The sequence below is a fragment of the Hippichthys cyanospilos genome, chromosome 1 (assembly GCF_059441005.1).
Source record: "Hippichthys cyanospilos isolate Australia breed blue-spotted pipefish chromosome 1, RoL_Hcya_1.0, whole genome shotgun sequence".
NCBI classification, from domain to species: Eukaryota; Metazoa; Chordata; class Actinopteri; order Syngnathiformes; family Syngnathidae; genus Hippichthys; species Hippichthys cyanospilos.
The window spans coordinates 29,279,453-29,305,051 of NC_142369.1; the positions used below are offsets into that span (position 1 = coordinate 29,279,453).

Sequence of the window (25,599 nt, forward strand, 5' to 3'; positions counted from 1 at the left end):
GCTATCCAATGTGCATTTCTTACATCATTTAGATTGATACATTTCCCCTTTGTGTGTAGAATCATCATCAGTGATCCTCCATTGTATTTAGTGGTTTTAGCTTCAGCTCCACAATACTTTAGCTGGTTTGAGAGTGCTCTTTTGAACAAGAACTTGTCCTTCTAACAGAATGGGCTCCCGTTCGCCTCCGAACGCCTCCCAGCCTCCAGCTTTCTTCAGCAAGCTGACTGAGAACACATCCGCTATTGTGAAATCAAAGAAACAGGAGATGATCAAGAAGATGACGGTAGTGGGAAATGACAGTGATTTTAGTAAGTATTATTTGAGTGTAGCTATCTTGCACCTGATAACAAAGTCTAGGTGCGCATACTTACACTTGCACTTTCAGATGCAGGTCAGCCTGGAACAGAAATCTTCAATATGCCAGCGTCTACAACAGCAGGTCACTTTTTTCCCCCTCATTTCTCAGCACTACACAACTAAAAGTAATAACTCAAATGTTCTCAATATTTCTTGACGAAAGAATGCTTTCTTAGGTATTTTTTTTTCTTTCATCCCTTTACGGATATGATAAAAATGACTTTGAATCGGAAAATTGGTTTGATTTAATCGAACCAAATCGTATTCTTGTACTTTAAAATACATCGAGCACTTGGCCTTATTCATAAAATTCAACTAAAGATCCTTATTTTTGAACACTCATTTTTTAAGCGCGCTTTTGTGTTATCTGTCTGTCTCTCTTTCTCTTAAGCTTTCTCTCTCTCTCTCAGTCTTTCTCGGTCATCCGCCTTCTACGTCAGTCAGCATTTTCTCTCATCCACTGTTTAGTATTTCAGTTCATTCTTACTTGATTAAAAATAAATACAAGCACGGAGGATGAATCATGATTAAAAAATAAAAACCTTACGAATGCTCTGCTCTCTCTTTTCAGCAGGATCTGTGAATGTCCGAAGCCACCCAGCTCCAGAGACACCCGGCAGCTCGATAGGCCTTGAGGCCATTATAAGAAAGGCCTTAATGGGAAAATTTGATGATCAGCCTGAAGAACGCTCCCAGGCCAATGTTGCCAGTCCACTCACATCTGGTCTGCCTGCTGCTATGAGTGGAACTGATGGACGTCCAGAGGACAGTTTCTCACAAGGTGATGAGCTTCTCCAGACACGTAGGCACCACATCATACCCTGCTAATGTGGCCAAAGGTCTGAAGGCGCGATAAGTTTTAATGAACTTCTAGTTCATTTTTCCGCTCGGTGAGGTCCATTTCTCCTGTTGTGAAAGTAATACGGTATTTTCATGACCATAAAGCACCATTAAAAGCCTTAAATTTTCTTAAATATCGACAGGGCGCCATGTAAAAACGGTGCATCATATGTGAGCACCGTTGTTTGTGTGACTCGAATGAGCGCTCCGCTTGACCCACTGGGAGCATTTCCTGCTGACACCCACAGACGTTGCAGACGTTAAAGGGGGAAGGTTGGCGTGAAAGTGGACAATAAAAGCATGCTCCCAGTAGATATGTAGTGCGGGTATATATATTGTGCAAAACAGTATCAGTTTAGCTATAAAGAGTAAGACCCCCAAAAATGGCACCTCCAAAGGAATGCGCTTACGAGGCACAGTTTGAGTTGCAAGCTATCAGTTACTCGGGGGAACATGGTAATAGATCCGCCGCGAGAGAATTTAAGATCAACAAATCCATGCTTCGCAAATGGAGGAAGCAGGAAAATGAGCTCCACCAAGTCGAGAGGACTCCCTGACCACGACCGGGTGCTGTGTTTCCCCTCAAACAAGGCGAGGAGGCCAACTCGGCCAGTGGATTCATGATCAAAAAACCTTCGGGAGAAGCGTCTCTACAGTCACCTTTCAACTGAGGACCATAACGCAAAAGAAATAAAAACCAAACACGTTCAAGAAGGACAGTCTTGGTGCTTTCGTTTTATGAAACCGCGCCATTCATCCATCCGGGGAATGGCTTCCGTGACGCAGCAATTTCTGGCAAATTACAAGGAAAAGCTGGCTATCATCCACTCCTACTGCTGCAAAAAGGTTGCCAACAAAAACTTTCTCGCTCTTTCGATATCCTGGTGAGCCACTCTATAGAAAGGAAAGGGACCATCACGGTGGCGATGCGCACGACGGGGTACGAGAAGTCGGTTTTTACTGTTGTGCTTGGTTGCCATGCTAATGGGCAGAAACTGCCACCATTGGTGACTTTTAAAACAAAGACTCTGCCGAAAGAAGTATTCCCCGCTGGAGTCATCGTCAAGGCCAATCAAAAGGGCTGAATGGAGGTGGACAAAGTGAGAGAGTGTCCCGGTGAGATGTAGGTAAAAAGACCGGATGGTTATTTTTTTTTCATATGTCACCATCCCTGTTGGTTAGTGACTCCATGCACGCACAAATCGCAGCCAGCACAAAAGCTGTACTCGACACAGAAAGATACAGTTTTGTTTACTGATTGTGTCAACAGATTAAGCAAAGGGTGAAAAAGTGGTCGCCACAGTGTCACAAAACAGAAAACCATTCACACAATCAGACTGATGGGCAATTTACAGTCTGCAGTTAATGTCAGGTACACGTTTTGGAAATATTGGGGCCAGAAGGGAAAATGATAGGGGAAGATACCCAGGAAACATTTGACTATGTTTGAGATTCAAACCCAGGAACTCCTACTTGTGAAATGTGAAAATTGCAAGACTGAAAAAAATCAAATGTAGGCAGGGGTTAAAAATAAATTTGAGAACTCCCGCGCTAACGCTTAGCAACCTCTGACATGGTTTGAAACGCTACCTAAGATTCAAGCTCCGTCATCTCTCTTTGTAGGTGGTGGGAAGCCTTCAAAAGGTGGTGGGCGTTCTAACGGGCGGAAGACCAAGTCTCCAGGACCCGGCCTGTCAGGGGGTGAAAGGCCGTCCTCTGTGTCCTCAGTCCACTCAGAAGGAGACTGTAATAGAAGAACGCCACTGACTAACCGAGTCTGGGAGGACCGACCCTCCTCCACAGGTATTAGAGCATCTACATTGGGAATATAATGCTCCGCCAGCAGAGAGCCTTGCCATAAATAGTCCACGGGTAATTGATGTCCCCGTCAGAAAAAGATTGACCTATCGAGGCCAAGGCGCTGGCTCAGCACTATTTATCGCAATGAAAAGTCCTCACTTCACTTCAACGTAGTTCCTTAACTCCGAGATGGAGGCAAACACTACTTTTTTCCAAAAGGAGCTGCTCAAATCACGTCAACGTGGTTCCTCTGAAGCGAAACGTCAGAAGGTAGTGCTGAAGTCAATCTTTAAAATGAAATAAGTAGGGGGGAATCATTACGGTAAATAAAAAAAATCCTCTTGGTCTATTTACAGTCCAAATTTGAAACAGTGAATATGTGCAGGTTGACTTGTTTGCACAGCAAGTAATGGAAGGCCGTGTGCTTGGTTTAGGTCCAGCGCCAACTCCTTTAAAAGAAAATCCTCTGGGTGTATTTACAGTACAAATTTGAAACGGAAAATATGTGCAGGTTGACTAGTTTGCACAGCAAGTAATGGAAGGCCATGTGCTTCTTTCAGGTTCAACGCCAACCCCCTTCCCGTGCAACCCGTTGATTATGCGTTTCCCCGGCGGGACGGTATCAGTTCCCTCTCCTTCGTCCGGGCAGCCGGTCGGCCACGCGCCCGGGCAGGGGCAGGGCCGCAGCTGGGAGGAGGAGCCCAAGCCGCTGCTCATGTCTCAGTACGAGTCTCTGTCTGACAGCGAGTGAGCCGCCATGCCGGCATCCACGCGGGCGCGCTTGGGCCAAACGTCCCGCATCATTCCAGTCTGCGTTTCCTTCTTCGATCCACATGCTGACTCCGAGATCATCAGAGCGACTCCTGCTTTTTTCTATTTTCCCCTCGCTGGCCTTATCAACTCGGGCACATTCATATTTGCTGCGCACAAGTGCTTACGCTTTCTTTCTTTTTGACGGATGGGATTCTTGGGATTCAGTTAGTTCCTAAACCTGATGGCTGCTGTGCCTGCCTTAAGCACAACAGCCCAACTCGCGAGACATTACATTTCTTTACCGTGTCAACCCTGCTAGGAATGGGACAGAAGGTTTTTTTTGTTCGTTTTTTTTTTTCTCCTTTGACCTCCCTAAGTCCAGCCTTGGGATTGGGAAAGTGATCGCAGACAATTACTTTTTGATGGTGATTATGGTTATACTGTATGCGTGGTCCTTGGTCCGCAATGGCAAAATGCTTCTGCGGTCGGTCGGGACGGATTTGAGCACAGGAGGGCCGTATCATTGGTTTACAGGGTAAACATGCCGTTCGCTGGCGTCAGCTGTCCCGTGGGATGTTCTGCCACATGATGGCACTCAAGACAAGTGACATTCTCTCGCTGTTTTCATAACCGCATCTGTGTTTGTCGAAATTTTTTTTGGATATGAAGCACTTAGTTTTTGGCCTGTTCACAATGGCGTCGTGGAGCACCCGCTGACAAATGGACGCGAGAACAGCGAGGCAACGCGCGGCGGAAGGCTCTCCCGCGTTCCGCCCGTCAACATTGTTCTCACCACCAGTGATTTCAAGTGACACAAGCGACAATCACACGTGAGCGAAAGAGAAGTCGAGCTGGTTCTTCACATTGATAAGGTGTACCTCAGTCCTTTGCGTCGTCTTCAGCTGGCCTGCCAGGAAGGATCTCATCTTGGAGCTTTTGTGACAGTCTGACCTGACATTGACCTTGTACTGCATAAGAGAAAGACCCTTAGCATCTCCCCTGTGCAGTTTTTGTACATGATAGTATATTCTTAGTGTTAAGTGCCATTTATTTTTCACGCACAGTACTGAAGTTACCAAGTGATGCACAACTGTTTTTTGTTTTTGGCCCCTCCCTTGCCAGGGCCCCTGCTGGGAATCGTGTTCACAGAGAAGCAAATGAAATGTCTTTGTGCATCTGTCCGTCACACACACACAAGCCCCACCGAGCTTTGAAACCCCACACACGAGCAAGCGGTCCTGCGTTTGACGTTTTCGCCGTAACGCCAACTGCGTCAGTCTACTGGTGGGATTGAAGCGAGGTGAAATGGGATTTCTAAAGAAAGAAAAATGTTCTGATCCACTCTGTGGCGTGTGTAAAGTTGGATACCATCATCTGCTCGCATCCAGTCATGACTTTGAGCGCAGCGACGTTGATGTGTTATGTGTTGACCGTTCTCGGGCTATCTCCTCTCCCTCCCTCCATCCTGCCTGTTGATGGTGAAGCATGTCACGCTTGCACAATGCTTATCTCGGCCGTCTTTTAGGTGGGATTAAGGCATATTTTTTACCCACTTGAATACCAATAGAGGTTGTGCAATTTCGACACATGTTGTACAGTACGTCAGTCTTCGGTTATTTGTCATCACGAATACATTGATGAATTTTAAGAATGTGACTGTAAACAGACTAAGCCATATCTAGCTGTTGCTTGAGCGGATGACGGACTAATCATTGATCTAGTTTTTTTAAAGAAAAAAAAAATACTAAATTGAATTTTAACATGCATTAATTTCGCCCACGCTTTCGTAATTTTGTCCAACCACAGTTTATTTGCATCTCAAAAATAATGACGAGTATCTGATGTAGTCCCTGGAGGAGGGAGTGGGGAGGGCAGGGATGTGGGGAAATTATAACATTGTTCAAACGTTTTGTTCATAATGTTTTTATATAATTATAACCCACTGTATAATAGCAAGGATTGTATATAAAACTAAATAGATGTAAATATTTATGTGGCTTGCTTCTAGGTCGGTATAACAAAACAAAACAAAAAAAACGATTAAATTCTACATGCCCACCAGCAAGCTTTGTGCATAGCAGTGTACAAATGGAAAACAAATAAGACACTGCCTTAATGTTTAAATAAAAAGCTTATTGCCATTCACAGTCTCTGAGTCACTTCATTAAAAGGTGTCAAGTGAACAGTGCTGCGATTAAAAGATGTACCACCAGGTAGCGTAATAAGCCCACTTTAGTGTTTCATGTGGACAGCTCGCATGGCTAGGGATACCAACATAATCATCGCGGTGAGTATGATTAGCTCTAGGGTAGTGAACGCATTTATTCTTTCAATTTGTATTTACAAAACCAAAAAACTACCAAAGAGCATTTGAAAGACAACGCCTTACTGTTGCTCAAGCGATCAACGACACAAATAGCATCTTGTCCAAAATAATAACTTTATTCAATTACAATATACATCTTTAAATTAGATCATGACAGGAGCAACGCGGACATAGAAAAAATAAAGAGAATTACGAAGTGCCTCATGTCCACATATACATCAGAAAACTATTTTACAGTCACAAAATCAAGTGTTAGGAAACAACTCGCATGAAACCGGCAAGATAACCAATGCGTTCACATCCAACCAGCTCTCATCATTCTAATGACACTTCACTCACCATCGACACGTGACTGCTACCTACAAAATATTCGCACTCCCATTTTCCACAACTCTACCAAATTCGTTAATTACGACGTTGTACTCGGACGGCGTTCCCTATACCCGGAGACCCTTTTTTTCTGGCGACAAAACTGGCACATCTTTAGTAAATCAGGCACTGGACTTAATTGTTGAGAAGCAAACTGCATGAAGAATTTTGTCGACATTCTTCATGCGCCAACTGAAGCTGCTAGCTAATCATCCAGTTCAAAACTTGGCTTCTCGCATGAGGCTCTTTGCCACGCAAGTTAACAGGGTCAACCCAAATCTGCACTTTCAGTATACCTTCGTTCGTCGATAGCAAAAAAAAAAAAAAAACAACAACAACAACAACAAAAAACTTAACTGCTCTCTAAACTTGTCATTTCAGGAAGTTATTGCTGATTTATAATTTAACAAAGGAATATTAGACCACACAGTTAAGGCACACCTGTAACACGTCATTTTATCCGAGACAATGAATATGAAATATTTTTTTCACAAACGAAACCCATTGAGTCGCATCATTGTGAATCTCGTACATATATTTAACCTTTCACCGTTGTGCTTTGACTTCATTCTAGTAGGATCTTGTTTTCTCCCTTTATCTTTTTTCTGTGTGGCCTTAATACTCCAGTGTATAATTGTAATGAGCCTCTAAAGAAATAGGGAGACTTTTTTAAAAATTGGCCCGGCTACAATTACGGCGAGACACTGGTGTGATCAACCCATGCGCTATTGTTAACTGACTTTGGTCCAATCATTCAAACACTAATACACACATCGAGATGCTTTTCATATATGGAAGCAAGTGCAATCAAGCTGTAATTAGAGGGGCTGCACCAGCTCATGTTATTAAATCCTCATTCTTGGTTGTAAAATGTTTTCCACACTCAAATTTTTCTTTGCGCCGAGGTCCATCCCGCAGGAGCGAATGGGTTCGCGTCGGCTCTCGTTCTCTTGAAATAGTAAGACGTTAGCCAACGAGGCGCAACGGGAGCAACTCGTGGCAAACTTCACCGGCATAAAGGTAAATGGTTTTCCTCTTCGGTGAGACGAGATGAAAAACGAATGAAAAAAAGTCTAGGCCTCCAAGTGATCTTCTGTATCGCCCTTCTCATATGCTGTCCTCAAGTCCTACAGGTCCTCTGTGTAGATGATACAGGGACTGGAATCTTCGCTGGACTCCAGCTGCACTCTGGAGACGAACCAACGGCGTGCGGCCGAGGCCTTGTAGGTAAGCGTGGTGCGGTAAATGTTCTTGGCGTGTTTGGGGTACACGATTGTGGTGCTCTGGTAGCTCATGGGCTTCTGCCGTGGCTCCAGGTACACTTGGGACTTGTAGCTCCTCCAGGTGCAGTTGGGCACCGCCACCACCGTCTCGCTGTACGAAGTCGCCGTGGGAACGGGGAGGCAGTACACGCCGTCTTGGTAATGCTTGTCTGAATCGTACCGCACCGCTGACGCGCACCTGCAGGAGACGTTACACTTGAGCACGGGAATTTTGCCACAAAGGTCATCTTACTCTTACGTCGCTTACTTGACTTCTTGCTCCGGCTTTGGGTCAACCTCAATGCTCTCCCCGTAGAAGACAGGGTACATCCGAGTCCTGGGGTCTGTTCCTGTGGTGTTGAGCAGCAGGTACGGCAGCTGGGGGGAGGAAATATTTGCGATCAAAAGCAGGAAGCAAATGTAAAAGCTGCCAGCATGTCTCCAAACAAAATTCCAGGAAAAGATCTCCCCACGTACGAGGGGAGCAAACAAAACCGCAACTAGCGTTCCCACCGTGTTAACCTATCATTATAGTTGAAAAGGGAAGCGAGATTTGCGGTGGATTTCCACAAGAAATTTCTACGCTGAGCATTTTGGCAAATATTCACTCACGTTTTGTGTATTTAATAAAATTCAATAAACTTGTGCTTACTTGTGCTAATACGCAACCATATTTTCATAGTTCCCTATCAAGAACCAACCTACAGATCTGATTTCTTCTCATCCAATCCATTCCAGAAAAAGTTCTTCTCAAACTTCTCAAAAGCCCCAAATTTCACAAGTGTGGATATTCAGTATATATTTTTTTTGGTCACTACAGCTGAGCCTGAAAAAAACGGCCTCACCCACAACCTTCAGATAGTATGCGTTACAGATGTTGAGTCTTTTCAATAGCCAATACTATGGCAGAGCAGATGGGAAAGCAGGTCGTGGAGATGGCGCTCGTGTGAAGTGGTGAATCAATGGTGGAGGAGATGTTTGGAGCAGCATTTCAACAGCTGCTGCTACGCTCCACTGCTCTTTGCACACATGGTCGCAAGCTCCAGAACAGACATGAAGTTCATCAAGACATTCTGAAAGACTCTTAATTGCTCACGGCACACTTGGGAAATATTTGATATCATGTAACCTCCTGTCCATTCCATTCAAGTCTGTTGACTGAGTGTTGTCTGCTCTTGTTTGTCAAATAATAATACCTGGATATCACTCCAATGACAGAGTAAAAATCTGTGCTTTTACTTATATGAACTGGGTTTAATATGGAGCATTTCTCAAATCCAATAGCAAACTGTTTCGACGCAGATGTTGCAACGAGACTTGCGATGGACGAACGTCTTCGCACGTGGACCTGGCGGGGCCATGTGAAGCGAGCGGTTGCCCGCGCCTCTCACATTACAGTTGGAGGTGGTCACATGCTGCGGCTTGGGCGCACATGCCAGGACGGGGAACGGGCGACAAGAGGCCAAGGGCATGGCTGATCAGTGCGTGAGGCTCGTCTTACCTATGCAATCCCAATGTTTGGAACCAGCAGCTCTGTTCAATCTCCATGTGCACACTTCTTCAGAATGTTCATGCCTTGAACCATCATCTCAGACACGGGAGGATATTACAGCTACAGCGAAGGCCCGCTCGCTATATGTTGAGGTTCATTATTCGCGCCTCCACTACATTGCAAAAGTTTTTTTCTTTTGAAATAGTTTAAAGTATAAATTCCAACTTGGGGACCTTGAGTGTTTTGTGCATGCTAGATAGCACTGAGGTTTACTTGAAATTCAACCTAATTAACAGTGGGCATTTTTCATTTCTTTCCGGCTAGTCATTTGCAGTCCGTTCGTACAGTGTCTCCGTTCCTTTTTGGAAGTTTACCCCAAACAGTTATCCTGGGGCCGTTGCTCTATCAGTCCAATATGAACGGCACTTCCGTCGCTCCCGACAAAACATGAACCCTGGCCATTCACTTGAAACATTTTTTTTAAAAAAAAAATATACGTGGGCGGCTCTGTGTCGCGGTGAATAGCTGCTATTCGCTGCGACACAGAGCCGCCCAAGTATATATTGCTATTCAATAGCACATCCGGCTCACAGGTAAAGCGACCCGAGTTCAAATCCAGCTGGCTCTGGCCTTCCTGTATGGAGTTTGCATGGTCTCCCCAAGCCCACGTGGGTTCTCTCCAGGCACTCCGGCTTCCTCCCTCACTCCAAAAACATGCATGGCGGGTGTATTGGACGTACTAAATTGTCCTTAGGTGTGATTGTTTGCATGAATGGTTGTTTTTCTCTTTGTGCCCTGCGATTGGCTGGCATCGAGCTCAGGGCGTCCCCCCGCCTACTGCCCAAAGCCAGCCGGGATAGGCACCAGCAAGCTTGCGACCCTTGTGAGGATAAGAGAAAATGGATGGATGGACCTATACGTACGCTACAGCTATTAATCACAAATACAAACACTTTAATCAGCCAAAACTATGCAAAACCTAAACCAGTCTTCACTTCAATCTCCCATTCATCTGAGAAAGACAAGCTTTCACGGAAAACACACACACACAGCCTAGAGTGTGGGTAGTAAAAGGGGCACTGCATTTGGCTTCAATGTTTTTTTGAGCAGTAGACTGCGCATTTATCGGTTACATATACATTATGCAGCCCTCCCTCGAAAGTTACTATTCTGACCCATTTTTTCCAAACCCTCCTGCAGTATTTCTTTTCTTTTTTGTAAAGAAAATAAGTAAAAATAAGTAAAATGACTAAGATATTTCAAAACAAGTTATGCTTATATTTTAGGCAGCATTTAACATACCCTGTCCTTGCATAGAATACTGTAAACGAATGTAGTGTCGTCCAAACTTCTTTTCAGCTTTGTTAAGGGTAAACATTGCAATTTGCATTAAATAGGATACAAATAAAACTATTTGAATACGGTGCTGCCAATTTACCAGCTATACCATGACAATAAAGGCATTCTATTCCAGAGGTTCTCAAACTTGTTGGATTCAGGGACCCCTTTCAGAAAGCACATTTTCCAATGACCTTCCCCATTGCAAATGTTTGTGGAAACAAAACTAAAAACATAATTTAATATAAGCGCCCTAGTTATTCACCAACATATCAATTTGACAACGAGTATATTTGTTACTTTTCGGCCATACTGAAGTTTACAAAATAAATGTTGCAAAATGCGCACTTCCTCATCACAAATTGGGTCATTTTTTCCCAAACTGGTTGCTGCCAAATATTCAGTGACAAAATATTCAAGCTCCCTGATGATGATTGTAGATTACGTGGGTCGATTTGCCAAATTTCAAAATGACTAATAGGGCAAAAAGGGCAGGCCCAAAACAATCCTTTAACAAGTGTGTTTTAGTCAGTTTGAATGTATTTCAAGCACACGCAGGGACAAAAGTTATTTTCATAAGGTTGTATGGCAAAATTCCCCCAATGGCGGGTGGGTCTGGAACATATCCCTTGCGATAAATTGGGAGGTGAGGGCGGGCAGAGTTCACTCCTATAATGTGTGTGCTCACCATCACGTGCAAACTAAACACCTGAATGGAGGTTAGGCGGCCTCCAGGAAGAAGCTCCAGCATGCACACAAAGACTCAACCCATCCTGGAAGAAGCGTTTTCGTGCCCAGAAAAACAGCGTGCTGCTGACAAAGCCGCACAGTGTCCAAAGAACAACGCAAAGGCGCTGAGAATCAAGCCAACTCAAACATTTCCCACCTGAAGCCTCCAGACGTTTGTGCGAACATCAAAGAGGGACGCGGTGAGAACATTGTTGCATGTCGCACCCCCGTGACGTGGTGTGCAGACAGGCAGACAGACAGACAGGCTGCCTGAGCATTTTGCATGTGTGTTGCATTTAGAAATGAAGAGTCATCAAGCACTTACGCAACAGCCTCGAACAAGCCCCTGCGCCTGAAAATAGTGCTGGCCGATTGTTCATAGGTGACACAAAAACAACTCCAAAATAGATTTGCAAGTGGGGGCGCGGGGATGGAAGGGAATGTTGTCTGATGGAAAACTTTTGATCGTTTCCTCTCAGATCAATCTGAAGACAAGCAACGAGCAGGAATGAGCTGAGCAGAAATGGCCAACAGGTTTGAACTTCCAGCAGATTAGCGGATCTGTGTATGTGCGTGGGTGTATCTCAGGCTAATGTCACAACAGCCTCAGGATGCACAACAGCATTTCTGAAGCCTCCATTAGACCTTTAAAAAGCCACAAGGCATGCACGGACATGTTACCCAGACCTTTGGAAACTGGGAGTGATCTGGAAATTATTTTTGATTAAATGTCTTGCTGCCTCTTGCATACAGAGGGAAAAAAGGTAGTACAGTGTCAGGTTTTCAGTCTACTGCAAAAGCTGTACACAAAAAAGTTAGTGTTATCAAGTATGATTGTCAGGCGGCCATTTTTTTTTTTCAAGCCAAACCAAACTGTAATCAGCAGTCTGTCGTTTTATTACACTCACACGTCCGTCATTACTTCACCGCCACCAGGGGAGGGCATTTTACTCATTTCTGCAAACTATAGGGTTTCTTTTGATGAGGCGGGAAGTTGGATTAGTGGTTAGCATGTCTGCCTCAGTCCTGAGGTTTGGAGTTCATATATCCACTCTGGCCTTCCTGTGTGGAGTTTGCATAATGTCTTTGTGCTTGCATGGGTTTTTCTCCAGGTATCCTTCCATAACCGCAAAAAACATGCATCAAAAGTTAAGAACATTATGTCCATATGCCTGAATGTTGTTGTTTGTATGTGTACTTCAACTGGTGATCAAAGCACGCAGAGATAGGCTTGAGCTCAGCCGTGACTTTAATTAGGAAGCCATAGTACCTGGAAGAACCCCAAAACTTGCAAGAATTGAATCCAGTCTGTTCAGCTGCCAAGCAATAAATAGAACACTGCGCTGCCAAAGACAAAACATCTCGGGCTCGATTTTCATGACCGGCATAAATATGGCGTGGTTCGCGGAGCATATGTGTGCAGTGGAGGATTAGACTCAATCATGGGAAATTTGCTGATGAGCGCAGGCATATCTGAGCAGTCATGGTCAAATGAAGTCGCTCCTTTCGTTCCATTTAAAAGTGGCCTGCAAGACCAGGAATGGCCAAGTCTGGTCCTGGAGACAAGCGAGTCGTCAGCCTGCTTTTGATGTCTCCCCTCAACCAAACTGCCTGATTCAAATGAGCGAGGTCGTTCTCAGGCCTCTGCGAAGCTTGCTAATGGGCCGATCGTGAATAAGGTGTGCTGGTTGAGGGGAAACATCGAAAACAGGCGGGCTCGAGGAGCGGACTTGGCCACCCCTGTACTAGACACAAACGAGGGTCTCAGCCCGCTAGAGCGCTCCATTATCTACATCTGATATCCACTGCGTTTGCAAAATATAACGCATACAATCATGAACTAAGTGCTGAAATGCCTACAAAAATAGAACTGAGTGCTAACTGGATATCTGGTGTCTTCATCCCTGGTCTTTGTGGGCCAGTGTCCTGGATGTTTTATACGTCTCCATGCTTCGAGACACCTGATTCAAATGTGGTGTCTCGTAGCCGGGAGACATTGCGAAGAATGGCGGAGTGCTTACAAAAACGTATTTAAAGTGCATTTTAGTGCTTAATTCGAACTTGAACTGGTTAGCCATGGGTCGTAAGATTGTTAGTGATGTTAAAAAGAGAAGAAAATGATTTATATGGAAATAAAGCTGCATGTAATCAAGAAATACCAAGCTAGCCTAGCCTAGGCTACCCTCACTCGGGAATATAGTCATAATAAGCTTGTGAGCTCGCTCAAAGGTAAATAAATCCTACATATATGTTTTTATTTATGATGTTATTTAATTGTATACATGCATATTATATATGTAGCACTTAGTATACGATTTTGATACCAATTTATAAAATGTACGTACAATTTTGATGTTTTTACCTTTTACCAGGGACTTTGCACACATTAGATAATTAACATAAGTTTAGATTGCCTGCTTGCATGCCACACGGTGAATTTGCGTTACAATCCCGACCGCGGATATATAAATACTGTGTGTATATACATACATACATATATATATATATATATATATATATATATATATATATATATATATATATATATATATATATATATATATATTTATAGTTGGATTTCTAAATATATACAACTGAATTACATTAGCTTATTTATAATGATGTTTAGTGACATGAAACAATATATTAATATCTAAGTAAATAGAATATAGTAAATTTCATTGAACTGAATATATACTGCCAATTTCTTGCATTTGCTTCTTTTTTGTGTTTTTTTGTTCTCACATTTTTGGGGAAACCTGTTTTATATGATCGATCAATCAATCAATCTCTCTCTCTCTTTCTCTCTCATATACACACACACACACACACACACACAATACATACATACAGTCCTCAAGGGCCGGTATCCTGCATGCTTTTAGTTTTTCTCTCTCCAACACACACCTGATTCAAATAATCAGCTCATCTGCAACTTTGCAGGAGCTTGAAAATGATCCTAATTTAATCTTGATTCACATAAACAGCATATCAGCGAGCTCCGCGGGAGCTATGATTTGACTGGATGTACAATAATCTCCATCCATTTTCTATTCCAGTTGTGGAGCGTAATGTGAAATGTGGACAACACTCTGAACTGGCCGCCATTTATTTGCAGGGCACAATCTCAAACAATTGCCAATGCAAACTAAACTATTGACATTTACAGTGTTACTGAATGGGAACTGAACCCAGGCTAACGCAAATGCACTGTTATACCATCAGTGACTTATGCACAATAACACTGCAAGTCAACCAATCACCAACCAGCAAGTCCTGCTGGTGGACAGGAAAAGAGACGGCAAGGCCTTCTGCAACTGATATACCTCATTATGAAACATGGCTCACTGGCTCCTACTTTGGATTCCCCATAAAACCAGTTAAGTCAGATGCAGTAAGTCATGCAGGCATTTAACTTCTATGGATTCCCCAGCTAACGGCATCCTCAACATTCGGAGAAGGGGAGGGGGAGGTGTGAAGGAGGCGGCTTCCAGATGGAAGATTTGTTTCACGCCGGACAATCAAAGATAGTCAATCATTTAATGCAATGCACACAAACCCATTCACGCGAACATAGAAACGACTAATACTGCACAAAAACACAATTGAATGGCACATCACTATGCAATGCATGATCTGTTCTGAATAAGAAGACGTATAGAAGTTAATAATAGCCCACAAATGTTGCTCTGACGACCAATCAGGGAATGGGAAAATGCTGATGTAACAGAATTGGAAATCCGATTGCTCCTGTTGCATATAAATCCATCCGCCCATTTTCTTTAGCTTCAACCAAATCAGCTGTCACTGCTGATTGCGAAGGCCCTGTGTAGATTGCATTAACACGGCAGCACACAGCAATCTGACTGGACTAAAAACACACTAAAAAATGCCTAGGGGATGTAAGAAGTCAGTTGGGAATAAATAAAAACAATTTCATGGGACGCATCAGAAGTTAAGTTGTAAATGTAGGTCAAGGGGGGGAGCCTTGCTTGCGCCACTGATAAAATCCTATACTGTAAATGCATCTTACCAGTTTGCCCTCTCGACTGGCGTCCTTCTTCCAGGCCGCTTGCTGCTGGCTCTCCACCGGCGTCGCGCAGCTGCCAGAGCGAGGCTCGAGGAGAGCGGGAGAGAGGGAGCAAAAGGGCGGACTGGGGCTGGGAGGGAGACCCGAGTCCGGGCTGTCGAGCAGCCCTTCCCGGTTCTTTCCTTTGAGACTTTCATCCATCGCTTGCAAGTGGAGGTGCCCCACCATTTCGGGGGACGATTGCAGGCGAGAAAGGACGCAAAGTCGCACTTGGGGGGGGAAAAAGTCCCCCCTCCACCCACCCCTTTTCTCTCGTCGAGTCTCAGAGTCGAAAAGTTCGAATTCCGTGGCCAATTTATTTCCAGGGACTTTGAGAAAAGATATGATGTGAAGTTGACTTCGCCGTTTACTTTCTTTTCGCACGACTAAAGTTAAGATGAACGAAGCCCTACCTGCGCCGTGAAGTATAGCCAAGTGGGTCCACTAATAGGCACGAAGCGAGCTTGCAAAAGTCACATCGATATTGAAGCAAATGCTACACGTATCGCTCGACGCAAAAAAAAAAAAAAAATACAAAGTAGACGAGCGTCTGACGCGGGTCTGGAGGAAAGCTCCTCTGTGGGGCTCGTCACCGCTCACTCTGCAAGAGAAGAGAAGAGGAGTGCGCGTCACTGCGCGTGCACGCGCTCGCACATCCGCGGCCGCGATCAGCGTCAATTTCCCGTTTGACCAGCAGGAGAAGCGCATGTGGCCTTCTCTCACGTCGTCATTTGCAACGTCGCTGTTTTTAAGAAATTTCACCCTGCCGTTTTCTTGCCGCAAGAAAAGGTTATCCCACACAGTGACATAATAATGGAACGCCTGAAAAGGTAATTAAGCATTTTTACTCGTGGATGCTGCTGCACATCTCCAACCAATGTACTGTGGGGAAAAAAATATCTAACCGGTTCAAAAATAATGTATTTATATTTGCCAGGAACATAACGTTACAGACAGAACCATTAAAATCCGTTTCACTTGTTGGTCTTTCTTTTGAATAGCATACATTATGCATATTATGTTTAACTTGTTTAACATTTTCGTTTGGTGGTGTGCCTTGGCTTCAGCTTTGGGAAACCACGTTAGGCCTCACTGCCATTGCTGACAACCTCAAAGAGCAATCAAGTATTCACCAAGTTATCCAAAGCCGAGTCTGTTAGCAAACACTAATGCAACCCTAAAAATTCAATGCAGCTCTGCTTACTTTTTGACCTTGACTAGATACAAGCAGGGGTGCCTGCCGCGCCCATGGAGATTATGGGTGTGTCCGCGCAGTAGTGCGTCTGAGTGATATATAGAAAGTGATGTCTTGCCATAGCTGGAAGGGTCTTCGGAACTTTGCTAAGCCCAGGGCGGTCATGTTATTGAAGAAGAAACTGTGTGTGTATATGTGTGCGTCCATGTGTGTGTCACGCACACGCAAAGCGTTCTGCTGGCGTATTTCAGGAATGGGCGGAGGTGGGTGGCAACGCTGTTCGTCCACCGTTTGCTGAGCGGGTAAATGTTTCACGCACACACCGAGAAAGAATTGAATGCCTGTTGGCGCTTTCCGCCGCATCGTGTTTGGCCTCGCTGTTAGTGCTCTTGCAAACAGCAGCTCTGCCAAAAAGGAAATCAGTAGGAGCCTGGCTGCATCCAGGCGAATGTGCGCTCGCTTTGTTTGATTGTGTGTGTGATGGTCCAGCAGCTCTCCATGGTGATGAACACAAGATTGCCAGGAAATCAAGCGTGATGTTTGTTCACTTCTCATTATGTGTGCAAGATACACCTAACGGCACTGGAGCTTTTACCGAGCTCGCTTTCCTTCGCTCGCGTTGTTATTGTTTGGCATTCTCAGCAGGAAGTGGCCGAGGGAGTGTCAGATGTGTCTTGGGGCCGCGGTGTGTGGCAGGCATTCGGAGAATTAAAACTGAGATCTGATACAGATTACCCACAAGACACTGGGATACACATGGTGTGTGTTTGTGGGTGTAGTGGGCGTGTCTGCGGGGTGGCCCAATTGCAGCTTCAATGAGAACGAACGACAAGCACTGAAAACGAGCGTAAAAACTTGAGTGGAAATCTGCAGCTTCACTGAGTGTTATTAACTTTTTGTAGGGCGGCTATTGAATAGCTTTCCATAGGCTTCTCAACCCTTTAACCTTTTCAAATTCTTCTAATATATATATATATATATATATATATATATATATATATATATATATATATATATATATATATATATATATATGTATGTATATATATATATATATATATATATATATATATATATATATATATATATATATATATATATATATATAGTTAAAGAAAAACATTTTTCCTCCGTGGAGTTTGCATGTTCACCCCGTGCCTGTGGGGTGTTTCCTCCGGGTACTCCTGTTTCCTCCCACATTCGCAAAAACATGCAGGGTAGGTATATTGGACATTCAAAATTGTGTGTGTGAGTGAGAATGGTTGTTTGTCTTTGTGTGCCCTGCGGTTGGCTGGCAACCAGTCCAGGGTGTGACCTGTCTACTGCCCAAAGACAGCTGGGATAGCTTCAGAATGCCTGCTTGAGACCATTTGAAGTTGAAGGCGGTTCCACACTTGAGTGTTTCTTGAAAAAAAAAAAAAAAACCAACCTTCCATACATAAAAAAATAGCACGAAAGCCAATACATGTCTTTGCAGTAGGTGTTATGTCTACGAAAGATTGTATACACCCATGCGCAGATTTTTACTCCAATCAAGTTTCATCTGCAATGACTTAGGTAGCACACTATTTCATTAAGATAAACCGCTATGGGTTCTTATCATTCCTTCCAAACGGCCCCCTTTTCCACCCATCTTGTTTCTGTAGTGAATACACTGTTACTGAAACCTTTGACCTTTTCCATAATGGATTGCGGCTAAGAGACATGGCGGAACAAACACTTTCCACTCGCCCAAGCGACCGCCTCCATTATGTAGGAGTTGATTGACGAGCTGTGCAATCCGGATTGTGTTCTTGAGCACTTTGAGGTCTTGAGCTTGAGACTTTGAGGGAGACACGCGCTCAGAGGACAGGACAGGTCATCTGCTGACAATTCATTTTCAGTGCTCTTCCTGATATAGCACTATCATGCTCTCCTTAGGAGGTCGGACACAAATAGTCCTAACATGCATGGTTCCTACAAGCTGCGAGACTATGAAATGGGGAGTATTTGCGAACAGAAACATGAGTAAGAGGGGAAGATTTTTTGTTTTTTTTTCAAAGCGCGGTGCTTTCTTGAGGCGTTCGTGTGCTGTCTGGACTGACTCTTAATGTAAACAAACCACAGAGAGGCCGGGACTGGCAGGCAGAAAGCTTGTTTTGAGTCGGCAGGGACGTCAACTGTGGTTTCCACACACAAGGCTCTTCTTCAGACTACCAGGAAATCGTTGTCAACATCTCGCAGATAGGTGACCTTTCTCCACTTTGCTTTGAACACAATGTATACGGCAACGCTGGACGCTCGCCGGCTGATTAAGAGAATGTTTTAGACAGTTTTAGTCAGTGTCCAAACTTCCGCGTCGGATCCATAATGCATCTCTTTTCTCTGCATCTGGTTTTAATTGATGAAAGACACCTTCCTCTCTCTAAACTGTGAGCAAACACACAAACAACGGTCACTGATGATGTCGTCTTTACGGATGTAGCGATCCGACGATCGGAAGAAACGCTGTGTCACATAAAGCTCGGAGATTAGGAACATCCTTTAGGGCAGTGTAGTGTAGCTCTAGACCACCTCCAAAAACAGATCCAATTGTAAATACACGTACTGTTGAATTAATAGCTCACTGTGAGTACAAACGTTACAACTTTACCTTTGCAAAGGCAGAAAATTTGATATAGGCCTCACGTCGAATGTTTTATTGTGCAAGAGGACATATTTTTGTGGCTGGCTGTTGCACAGACAGAAGCTGCTCGTACGTCATATTGATAGATAAATTGTTTCCACTTGGGCTCTACTGCTACTGTGTCAGCAGGATTACACAAAATCTACTAACCACAAACTCTGTTGAGCACTGGAGTATGGTACAAGGAAGGACCTATTCACCTTGGGGCTGATTGCAATAAAAGTAGGGATCCAGGAAAGTGCCCCGCCGTTTCACACATGCGGGATAAAACCCAGTTAATCGCTAGAGTCTCGCACGCGCAAAAGTAAATGTATTATTTAACCATTGTTAATAGTCTGGCCTTGGCATGGGTATTGATAGACAAAGGAAGATCATTTTTCTTCATCGCATCAACTTACATCAACTTTATTGTCGTATTTAAAGCATATAATTCCCTAAATGAATGTACATAAAGCAGTAAAAATCACACAACGTGAGGTGTGCTCCCAGCTTGTGACTGGCACCTCCACTACTCTTCACCTGACCTTACGCTTTCTCATGGCTTCATGAGAACAGTCAATTGTTAAACATGAAAACTGATTTTGCTTCATGTTTAAGCAGCACTCATATTGTGGGCTACATTTACTGATTGGTATGCTTGCTGCTAGCCTGCACTGATTAATGTGTGGGTGTGTGTGTGTGTGTGTGTGTGTGGATGCACTGTCATGTGTTTGGATGTATGCATATACTTATGTATGTATATATTTTTTTGATATATAATTTTCCCTCCAGTGTTTATGAGGTGTGTGCACATAAGTTATATTTGCAGGAAAGACAAGTGCGAAAGGAAATTCCAAGAGCTTCATGACAAGGAAAATCGACTATTTGACACTAACGCAAGCATGATAGCGCCTATGTTAACTGTTGTCACACCCAAAGACCACACACATTCCACAAATAGCTAGCATGCTGCCCTGAAACTCCTATAGCTCGCCATTAAATGCTACTTTTGAGAGACTTGTTATAAGAGCAGTATGCACACACACAGATTTTTTTTTTTTAACCTCAACCCATTTTTAACATGTTCAAGACTCCACACGTGACCAAAATAGGACCTGTGTTTTTGCTGTTCACAGTGTGTGATCACACAGCACTAGCTCTACCGAGACCGACCTGAGAAAGGTGCCCGGATGGCTGGAAAGTGGCAAAGATGAAGAAAGCGTTGTTAGCCTTTTGGGCAATTTTGTGGTTTTCGCTGTATACGAAAAAAACCTAAACTTGTTCGTATATATCTGACTGTGTTACCCCAAATGCATTTTTGTCACGGTTTCCAGATCAATTCAGCTGAGGTCAATCACACTCTGCACCTTGGCACCTAAATGTTATGTCATTTTATGTAATGTTAAAAAAAAAAATCGATCACTTAAGGCCGTTGCTATTGAAATCCAAGGAGGAAATGCAAAAACACCTGAGCACCGTGAGAAAGATGACTATTAAATGAAACATCACAAAATTGCACTTATCAGCACTAGCATTCCTTCACTCCTTACCCTTAAAAAAAAACAAAAAAAACAGATTTAATGATGACTATGTTGATACAGTGCTCCAGTAAGAACTATGTGCTTGTAAAATGCAATTCTAGCAGAGTTCTGGTTATGAGAATAACATGTTCAACCAGTTTCAGCAGTTCTGGAAAAAAAAAAAACACGGTTAGGGATAGTGTACACTGTACATTATGTGCCTTGTGTTAATGTCGATTATCGGTGCTTCTCAGCGTGAACAATATGCGCAGCGGTTACGAGGTGGGCAGGGGGCGAGCGGAAGCGCAATTGGCTGAATGCGGAAGAGGTCATGGTCGCCTACTGGACGGAGAGATAAAGAATTGTTTGTGTTTCTCGTCCCATTCATCTCACTTCAAACGGCTTCGTGTCCTTCCTTGGAAAGGAAAGGGCACTTTGTCTTATTCTCGGTGCTTTTGAGAGTAAAGCACCCGACTGCAGCTTGGCTCTCTGAATTAACATTAACACTGATGAATGCATGCCATGTAGTGGGTGATATGGAACTCTATATACCACCGGTCTTCAATCCTGGTTCTCCAAGGCTGGTGTCCTGAATGTTTTACAATTCTTGTCTCCCCTGCTGCAAGACACCTGATTCAAATGCTCAGGATCGTTATCTCGCTTCTGCAGACCTTGCCGATTGTCTGAGAAAAACAAAACATCCAGGAGGCCGGCCTTCAAGGACCAGGATCGAAGGCTGTTACGCGCTCACCAACTCTTCGTTCAGAGTGCCATGAAAGATTATTCTGTGAATGCCTTTCAAGGGCAAAAATAAGTTTTGGTCTGCTCTATTGAATTTGTTGAATGGCGCTGCAATGGGATGAACTTGCGCTTCTCTGGCGTTTTAGCGTAAATGCTACACCAGTGCTCTGAGCCAAAAAATGACCTGTGTTTTTTCCCAATGAACACTACAAAGAATTTTACATGTCACATTGAAAATGACATTTTCTACAGGAAGAAAATAGCTTAACTTTTAGTGAAAGTTATCATGATACAATTGTTGTTTTTAGGTAACATTTCAACCCCTTATTGGTAAAAATAGTCATTACATAGTAAACCAGTCTTGAGATTTAAAATGCTATCCTACAAACATGAACCTGCATTATATATTGTTTGTTTGTTGAATTTGCAGGCAAATTGTAAACAAATTGACGGACGGCTAAATTTGCATATTATTACAACAAAAAACAGTATATCAGGGGTCACCCAACGTGGTGGTAATTTGCGTCATACTGTATGTAAACATATTACTATCACATTGCATAGTTACATTTGAGCAATGAGGGACAATATAGATGACAACATTATTGTATGGCACGTAATAATATAAATAAAAACACTTTACTTATAAGTATTTTCAATAAAATTAAGGACCTGTTTTTAATGTGGACCTATTGTACTTACGCATGATAAAAAATGTATGATTTATTTTGTTTTTGTTTTATTGCCTACTTTATTATTTGCTTGATTGTGGAATGTATCTGCTCAGGCAAGTGAGCAGAATAAGAATTTCACTGCGTAGTATTACCATGCATATGACCACAAAACTCTTGAATCTTGATAATTGCATTTTCTTAAAGACGATGTCAAATTGCCGGCATTTTAGTGTGGTGGGCACAAGCTGCACATCAGTTTAAACTTAAACCAGGTAGAACAATAAAAATGATGTGCATCATAAATGTGCATTTGCTATTTCACTGGAAGTCACTGCAAGTTCACTAGTTCATGACTTGACAGCTGCCAGTCTGACAGAAGCTCAAAGCATTCTGCCATCACGGAAGGTTTCCCATGGTGCTTTGTGTTTGCTTCCTTGCCTGCAGGGATTTTTTTCATGGCAGGCAAGGACCACCCATACTGGATTTTCTCTGCATATTACTAAAGGAATTCCCCATGCTTCTCTATTTTTGTAAAACAGAAAAAAATATCACTTATTTTGAAAATGTTGGCAAAGAACGTGATCATATTTGATTATGTTGCACACTTAAAACTTCTATGGGAAAGGCCTTTAATGATGAGGTAAATATTATACTGACCCCATCTTGTGACCGTTGGTGTCATGTTGCTGTTATTTGTTATGTATCCCAAGAGGACAAAAAAGCATATTTGTCATTTTAATTTGTAATGTTCTGGGGTGGTATCTGTTGTGTTTTGGATTGGTAATGGGGTTTTCTGCACTCTTCTGGGCGTTTTTGATTTGTCTTCTCACATTCCAGGTTGTTTGGGGTTTTGTTCAAGTTCATGTTTCTGTGTCCCTTGTGTCAGTGTCTCATTAGTGTGATTGCGTCCACCTGTCCTCATTAACCTGCTTCCCATGTGTTTGCCAATCAGCTACCTGCTCCAGTTGTGTCTTTCCCGGGCTTTCCTTGCTGTCGCGTCAGTTTCGTCTCTTTAGTTTGTTTCCTTTCAGTTCATATCGGGTCACTGATGATGTTGTTGTTGCTCTCAGTACCTCACTGTCCTTGTGAATTCCATTCCTGTGTTTCCCGAGGCTGTAGTGTTTTTGTACAAAAGTATTTGCTTTTTTTGTTTGTTTCTTTGTATGCAGTCTTTTGACCTTGTATATATTTTCTCATCTTTATATCAAATTATTACTCTGAGCACATCCCACCTATCTGCCTCCTTGCATTTTGGGGTCTCACCCTCTTCCGCCATGCCTCTTCATGACAGAATGATCAGACCAGACCAGGACCCAGCAGAAGGTTCTCTGCGGCGGACAAGACACAGCTGCTCCACACTGCTCCACCCTGCAAGACCTTTGATCCATTCCTGTCTGTTTCTATCACCAGAGTTCTTGACTATTGCTTCCTTGTCACATTCCCATACCCCTTTACCTACACACTGCTTTTTTGACTTGATTTTTCAGTCGTCCCTGATTTGGAAGCTGGTCCCCTCTTTGGTTAATCTTCTATCTACCCTGGCGGCTGGACGTGCTGGAGCCTGCGCCTTAGCGGCTGGCTCACGTTTCAATTCATCCAAGTCAGCGCCAGGCCTCCATCCACGCAACAGCAGCACAAGTCCGGAAGCCGCCTCAGTCACGCTAAGCAATTGACGCAAGTGAATATAATTCATAGAAAGTTGTATTTGTGTTTCTTTGCCCATCAGTTGTTTAGCAATTGTCATCAAGCTACTTCTTGGTTAAACAAGGATGACAAATTAACAGGGTATGCCAATGTGATTGGAAGGGTTGGACACTTCAAATTATTCAAGAGTTTTATTGTCATAAGTATAGTATTATAATACCATACAATGGTGAATTTAAGAAAGGAACAATTTGAAAAACAAATCACAAATGTAAATGCGCGCGCACAGCCATGCGGTTGCGAACACACTATTGTCTATACAGTACATTATTATTATCACTATACATTATTGTCTGAATGTTTTATTCGTGGTATTCATCCTATTTGTCTAATTTAATGCAGCGCTTCATCATTACAAGATATTATGACACAATGTTACACTCATGGCAATGATGTAACACAAACTTCACTCGGGCATTGTGGAGTGTCTGTACAGTGGAAGAGACGGGGTTCAGTTGCAGAGTTAAGTGGGCGCTGTTCCCCCCGCCCCTCCTAGAACTGCCTCTGAAAATGATTAAATAACAGGAGGTTGAATGGAGGCAAAATCCTTTCAATTTATCTATGTACTATGTACATTCTCCATACACACAATTTTCTATCTTCAAGTATTTGCTCTTCAGCAAGAGTCAACCTTTTACCTCACAGAGATGAACTTTTCTACTGGATGATGCTTCCTCTCACTCACTCTTCCTTTCCTGTGTGTAGGAGGAAGGGGGGCATGCTTATTATGCTTGCCCAGCCATCTGCGTTTTTTTGGTGTGTTTTTTTTCTTTGTACATGTGGAGCCTCAAACTTCTTGTTCGGAGGCCTGTTTTTGTGCCTGGTGAGAGGACAGACTAGCTGGCAACAAACAGAAGCCCTGCTTTACATCTTGGACTGTTTGGAAAAGCCTGACCTGCCAAGTGAGAACAAGAAAAGAAGATTCCTGACATTTTTTTCCTTTCCCATTTAAGCTCAAGCACAAAAATTGCAACCAACTAGATAATGTAAGATTACGACAATTGAGATCACTTAATTGTGTTAATGCATGCTACCTTGCCCATATCAGAAAAAAAAAAATCATTGATATTTTGCTTTGTATCTATTTGTAAAAGAGCCAATTTGCCAGCACCTGGTACCTCAGGCCTCCCCAACTTTCACATGCACAAACACCAACAAATACCTCTGAACACTTTCTGCATGTAAACAAGCTGTGTTTAATACCAGTCTCAACCTGCAAACACAGACACGCAAAAGGTAACAAACACATGGAAGGTGGGAGTGTGTCTGAAGGTGCCAAACCAAACACTCCTGCTACGACGTGTTCTACAGAGCAAACATACAATCACATGTGCCCAAAACTAGATGTACGTGTTCATTTTCACCTAGATCCTGTACCTCTCTCCTAACTTCAGTTCCAGGCCAGTTGGAACAATGTGCAATTGATCCACAGCAAACCCCTTCAACATATGAATATTAACAGTTTTCTAACGGGGTCGCCAGATGACTTCTGCAGAAACCTCGATTAGGCACGTCTGTGAAGTGAAAATCATTTCAGGTGACTACCTATTGAAGCTCAAGTGTGCAAAGCAGTAATCAGAGCAAATGAGAATGTAGAACATGTTGAATTGATTTCAAATATTTGTGTGGAGTAAAAAAAAACACATTGATGCCCTCAGTAAGATCTACAATGTAGTCATAAAACCAAAGAACACGCATTGAATGAAGTGTGTCCAAACTTTTGGTTTGGACTGCATAATGTCACGGCGTGGCGGTTAAGGTAGTTGACCCCCCCCAAAATGCG

General features: G+C 43.2%; 2 protein-coding genes and 1 long non-coding RNA gene across 6 annotated transcripts in view; 2 read left to right on the forward strand and 1 right to left on the reverse strand.

The window, feature by feature from the left end:
- ncor2 (nuclear receptor corepressor 2) overlaps positions 1 to 5,896 on the forward strand; it is a 93,006-nt gene extending 87,110 nt beyond the window's left edge. For 2 of the 3 annotated variants that reach the window (XM_088402758.1, XM_088402681.1), the window contains exons 42-46: positions 169 to 311; positions 389 to 442; positions 932 to 1,141; positions 2,824 to 3,003; positions 3,561 to 5,896. In XM_088402758.1, coding sequence (XP_088258884.1) covers positions 169 to 311; positions 389 to 442; positions 932 to 1,141; positions 2,824 to 3,003; positions 3,561 to 3,751 — 778 coding nt within the window. In that variant the 3' untranslated portion in view covers positions 3,752 to 5,896. The remainder of the gene's footprint in view (positions 1 to 168; positions 312 to 388; positions 443 to 931; positions 1,142 to 2,823; positions 3,004 to 3,560) is intronic. The other variant, XM_088402839.1, reaches the window with a different exon arrangement.
- rflna (refilin A) lies at positions 5,660 to 15,951 on the reverse strand. Of its 2 annotated transcripts, XM_088403182.1 has the most exons (4): positions 15,752 to 15,951; positions 15,303 to 15,667; positions 7,979 to 8,088; positions 5,660 to 7,909 (listed from the first exon to the last, which is right to left on the reverse strand). In XM_088403182.1, exons 2-4 carry the CDS (start codon positions 15,525 to 15,527, stop codon positions 7,576 to 7,578), a joined length of 669 nt encoding a protein of 222 aa, XP_088259308.1. In that variant the 5' UTR covers positions 15,528 to 15,667; positions 15,752 to 15,951; the 3' UTR covers positions 5,660 to 7,575. The 2 variants fall into 2 exon arrangements, with proteins under 2 accessions (XP_088259308.1, XP_088259224.1); XM_088403098.1 differs by having other exon boundaries at positions 15,303 to 15,951.
- A 68-nt stretch (positions 15,952 to 16,019) lies between these two features.
- Positions 16,020 to 24,032, forward strand: LOC148430022 (uncharacterized). The gene is made up of 3 exons (XR_015863795.1): positions 16,020 to 16,168; positions 23,404 to 23,504; positions 23,600 to 24,032. It is a non-coding gene; the product is annotated as an uncharacterized LOC148430022 (long non-coding RNA).
- Positions 24,033 to 25,599: the final 1,567 nt, after the last annotated feature.

Excerpts from the sequence above, each read along its gene's own strand:
- rflna (XM_088403182.1), bottom strand. The coding sequence starts at position 15,527 with ATGGTGGGGCACCTCCACTTGCAAGCGATGGATGAAAGTCTCAAAGGA. Across the intron at positions 8,089-15,302 it reads CCAGTCGAGAGGGCAAACTG|CTGCCGTACCTGCTGCTCAA; the intron begins GTAAGATGCATT and ends TCCTCCCCCCAG. Across the intron at positions 7,910-7,978 it reads AAGCCGGAGCAAGAAGTCAA|GTGCGCGTCAGCGGTGCGGT; the intron begins GTAAGCGACGTA and ends CGTCTCCTGCAG.